General features: G+C 46.4%; 1 protein-coding gene across 1 annotated transcript in view; it reads right to left on the bottom strand.

The window, feature by feature from the left end:
• LOC104276650 (keratin-associated protein 10-4-like) overlaps positions 1-155 on the bottom strand; it is an 817-nt gene extending 662 nt beyond the window's left edge. The window contains exon 1 of the mRNA XM_009873054.1: positions 60-155. Coding sequence (XP_009871356.1) covers positions 60-155 — 96 coding nt within the window. The remainder of the gene's footprint in view (positions 1-59) is intronic.
• Between the last annotated feature and the right edge of the window lie 4,729 nt (positions 156-4,884).

The raw sequence follows: 4,884 nt of genomic DNA on the forward strand, positions 1-4,884 counted from the left end.
CAGCAGCACTGCGGCTACGGGTCGGAGCAGCAGGACTGCTGCCACGGGCTGCAGCAGACGGTCTTCTGGCACGGGTCGCAGCAGACGGTCTTCTGGCACGGGCTGCAGCAGACCGTTTTGCTCTTCACGACGGAGCAGCATGAGGTGGAGCACATGTCGTTCGTAGTGTGGTCAAAGGGGGCTGGAGCGAGGACCTGAAACAGAGCAGACTTTCAGATACGAGCCACCTTTCCAAGTATGTGGATGCGTTTTCTATTGGAACACAAACACCACTGTCTAGGCCCATGGGTGACAGCCATATTCCAGAGCGCTTCCTAATTACGGGTCTGGAGTTGCAAAAAAAACCCCAAAACCCTTGCAAAAATCGAGACCCCTGCCACTATCGCAGCAATATTTGGACATCTTTCGAGCCATCCTGGGCTCAGCCATAAAGATCACTCCTGGAATTTCCATCCCCAGCAGCTTATTTTCCACTCTGCTCCCTCTACCATCTTTTGCTATGAGCCGCAGACCATCAGGCTAGAAAAATCAGAATTTCAAAGAGAGATGTAGGTCATAGCACCTAAGAAGAGTTGGGGTTGGAAGAGACCTTTAAAGGACCAACCCCGTACAAAGATAAGACATTTCCATTCGTCCCTTGACCCAAACCAAAGGAGACCCATGGTTATGGAGGAGCACCGCTAATGGGTGACACTTACCGTGCTGAGTGAGTGGTGCAGTTGAGTGAGGAGCAAAGGGATGAGGAGACCTTTTATTTAGCTCGAAATTGTCCTGCCGGAAATGAGGTACCCCACAGCAATCTCCGATTTACGCACTAAGCCTATACTTATTTGTTGAATGGGCCTTCATCTGCTTGGCCTTTGCCTCGTTGCTTTTGACCAACCCCTCAATTTTGCGTTATGACCAATTTGCTCCGTGAATTTTTTACAATTTTTTAATGTCAAGTTAATTCTTGCGTGATGCTTGTGAACCACCTGAAAGGTACGTTTCTGCTCATTTCGCATATGGTAAAGCTGTTATATTGAGATGCTAGGTGGCTTGTTCAGAGGTAGTGAGTGCTCAATTAACATAAAAATCATAATTAAGATTGAGGATTGGTGGATTCCAGAGGTGTGCAGAGGCCTTCTGCACGTCAGTCACTTCTCAATGTAATTTTTTCAAATAGAATTCCAGCAAATGTAATTCCATGGCCCCACGTTTTGCTTTTTAATACAAAAACGATGAAGCCTAGTGGCTTACGTTGAGGTCTCTGGTCATCAGAAAGGCAAATACGTAACAGAAAGTTCTTGACATCTCATCCCCTGCTGCCTTATCCCATCCATTATGGGAAAATACATGCCCTTGGCCTTGCCAATATCAGAAATTTTGGGTGCAAATTCACTGAGGAAACAGGAATAGCTTTTGGTCAAATTGGAATAGGATTTTGGTCAAATTGGAATCCATATTTTTCCAATTCCTTTCTGACATCTTTAAATAAAAGCAAAACACAAAACTTTTCTGGAAGTTTTATATCCTGTTTCTGCTTGGCGTAACTTGACCTGCAAAATTCCAATTCCATTTTTTTTTTTAAAAAGTTCTATTATGCCCTCGAGTAATGGAAGATCCACCTACGGATGTTAATTTTGGAATAATTCTATGCTCAGCTCTCAGTCACCCATTGGCAGTCATTAGAGTTGATGTTAATGATCATGTTGCAATTATTCATTAATGGTGTTAATAGTTATTTTGCACAAAAGCCTGAAGGCCTCACATGATATCCTGAGCATCTTTAGGATTTCCAGTTGAACTACGTCTTTTTAAAAAAATTATCTCTCTCTGGTCAGAAGGAATCCACGGGACCCGGGACTGTGACAGACGTGATTAAATATTTCATTTCCGAGATCATCCCTGGGAGGAGGTTCTGCTGCAAGGCCGCGCATCCATGGGAGCAGAACACCCAGGGACCCTTGAGCCCCCTCCCCTGCAGTGCGCAGCTTCCCTGGAGATCTCCTGATTCCTGCGGAGGTGAAGGAGAGAAGATTCAGGCTGTTTCTGTTATTACCCAAGGACAGCACAAATGAGATGCTGAGGGCAGGACAAGCCAACACAAACTTTCGGCTTCTCTTGGGTGGCTACTGGTTTTGTTTGGCTACGTCCCAGCTTTCAGAAAGCTGCCCAGCCTTGCTTTGAAGAATTCAAAAGCATGAAGTCATCACTTCTCCAGGCTGGCTCTTTCGAAGGTCGAGGTTCCTGTCCACGAAAACACAGGCTTCACCTCCTACTGAGTTTCCCTTCATGCTAACGACCGGGTTCGACAGGGTCACTGCCACACATTGCAGTCTAATTAGCGATACACCAGCTGAGTGATTACATTAACGATTTACACCTGCTGAGCATCTCAGCAAACAATAAAGGAGGTTCAGGGCAAGCTGGGAGGGGGCTTATGAGCCTGTGGAGAAGAAACAGGAGACTGATGTCGGAGTGATTTACACCTGCTGAGCACCTCAGCAAACAATAAAGGAGGCTCAGGGCAAGCTGGGAGGGGGCTTATGAGCTTGTGGAGAAGAAACAGGAGACTGATGTCGGAGACCTGGTGGATCCTGAGCATTGAGGTAAAGTAGGAGATGTTGGTCAAAATGATGCATTTTTTTTGCGTGTGACTTTGCATGGATCTGGTTGTTTTATCTGGTGCCCATCTGAGTCCAAAACACTGTTGGAGTTGGATGCGAGCACTGGAGATGCCTAAAGCTGTGTGAGATGGATCCACAGGAACCTGGGAGACCCTCAATTGGGGAGTTTTACAGAAGAAAAAATTCAAATTAGATCAAAAAAAGATCCCAGTTAAAATTTGCATAGAATAGGTGAACTTAGGCTCTGTAAGATGCCCAGAGTAACACCTCTCTGTTTGTTTGGATTTGAGAATTATGGATGCAGTGGAGAAATCCTCACCAGGAAACAGCTGAGGCAAGTTGCTCCTCGTTGACGATTAATCCTTAGGGCTTTGCTCACGGTTTATCCTGGCTGCGAAAATCCCCTGTTACGTTATTTAGCACATACTCAGTAGAGCAGAAATGTTCCTTTAAGCTATCTAGAGGACTTCTTCTCTTGCCAAATGCCTGTGGTCTGATTTTAAATAAGTGTTCTAATGAGGTGAAGCATTTATAAAAGCTTTGGTCCTTGATGTACCAGGTGTCAAACCTCTCCAGGGCTGACAAAAGCATAGAACAGAAATGAAACAAAGCAAGCTTTACTCTTGTTTCCCCGTTATTGCTGCAATTTCTTGTCTTCAAGTTAATGGGTCAGGCTTGAGCCCAGCAGAAGGTGTAACCAGTTCAGAGGCTTTGTGCCTTTTGTGGGACTTGGAAAAGGCTGAGGAAATAAAATGTGCTGTGATGGGTCACCGAATGGAAAGTTGGAGGCATGAGGCAGTGAGGGAAAGTGAACGTATATACTTGAAGACCAAACCCCTCCTAGGGATGGAAAGCCTCGCTGACTCAATGCCCATCCGCAGAGAGATGAGGAATGAATAAGGAGAAGAGTTGTTAACGTAGCTGCCAAGGGTCGTGTGAAAATGAGCCACCTCTTGGCAATGGCAACAATTTGAATGTAGGTGAGTAATTAATTGCTCGCTGCATTCCCGTTTGCAACTTTTCCTTTTCAGCAGGCTGTTCCTCTATAATGACAATTTTCTCCGTAACCTATAAATAACTAATTCCAATTAGTTATACACCAACTGGTTGTTTACTTGCAGTGCTCAGCTCATCCAACCTATTGCCCGTGCCTGCCCTGGGATGGATGAATCACACTGGGGAAGCCTTCTCTTACTTTATGCTGTAGAATTGGTTTAACTGAGGGTGCTTCCAAGGCAAGTTCCAAACCCTGCAGGATTTGCTTGGTTTTGTTTCCAAATATAGCAGTGGCTTTCAAAGATTGCATCTGCAGTAAAAACAGGCGTGCACAGGTCAGGTTGTAACCCTGAAACTCCCGTCATATCTGCTGAGCTCAGGGCAAATACTTGGTTTCTCCAGGAATTCACCCAGCGGGTCTATGGGAGCCCTCTGTGTGCGACGCAGAGCTCCTGGCATCACTGGTGGGTGCCAGGGGCGTTTTCCTTGACTTTCATTTTTTCCTTGGCATTCCTTCTGCTTTAGCTGTTTCCAGCATGAGCGCGGCTCTAAAACCACATGAAAAAAAGATGCCGCCAGACAAGGAGATATGATGGAGCGGTGACTGAGAACAGCCAGAACGGTTAGGTAGGCTCAAAATATAATTTTTATTGTCTTGCTGCAGAACAAAGCAAGGAAGAAACTACTCCCAGAATTGGCACAAAGAAGTTAAGCAGCTCAAAGCTCATTAAACTGAGACAACTCATGCTAATGCCATGCTAAGCTCCAAGCAAGCAATGAGCAGAGAGATGGGCTTGAGGCTTTGGGGAGGAACGAGCTAGTGGGTCCGGGTGCTGGGGTCAGATCCTGCTTCTAGTACTTGGGGCACGTCGGTGGCAGCTTGCAGATGTTCTTGGAGTACTGGGGGTAGAAGGGAGCTGGAGGGCAGTAGGACTGCACAGGAGGGCAGTAGCGCTGCACAGGGGGGCAATAGGGTGTCACGTAGGTGTACATGGGCACCGGCTGCCTCTGGATGGTGTAGTGGCAGGAGGAGCCCGACTCATGGCAGGAGGAGCGGGATCCGTGGCAGGAGGACTCATAATCATGGCAGGTCCCGCGGGAGCACATCTTTGTAGATTGTTGGTGAAGCTGTGAGGAGCAAGAGATCAACGTGGTGAGAGGAGACTCAGATTCACTTCTTATACTCCCTCACTTTTATTTTTTTTTTAAATAATATTTTTCCTGAGATCCCCAGTGAACAGTTTCTCTCTTTCTTCTGGCCTCCCTAATCCAGACAGAT

This window comes from Apaloderma vittatum, unplaced genomic scaffold, assembly GCF_000703405.1.
Source record: "Apaloderma vittatum isolate BGI_N311 unplaced genomic scaffold, ASM70340v1 scaffold13637, whole genome shotgun sequence".
NCBI classification, from domain to species: Eukaryota; Metazoa; Chordata; class Aves; order Trogoniformes; family Trogonidae; genus Apaloderma; species Apaloderma vittatum.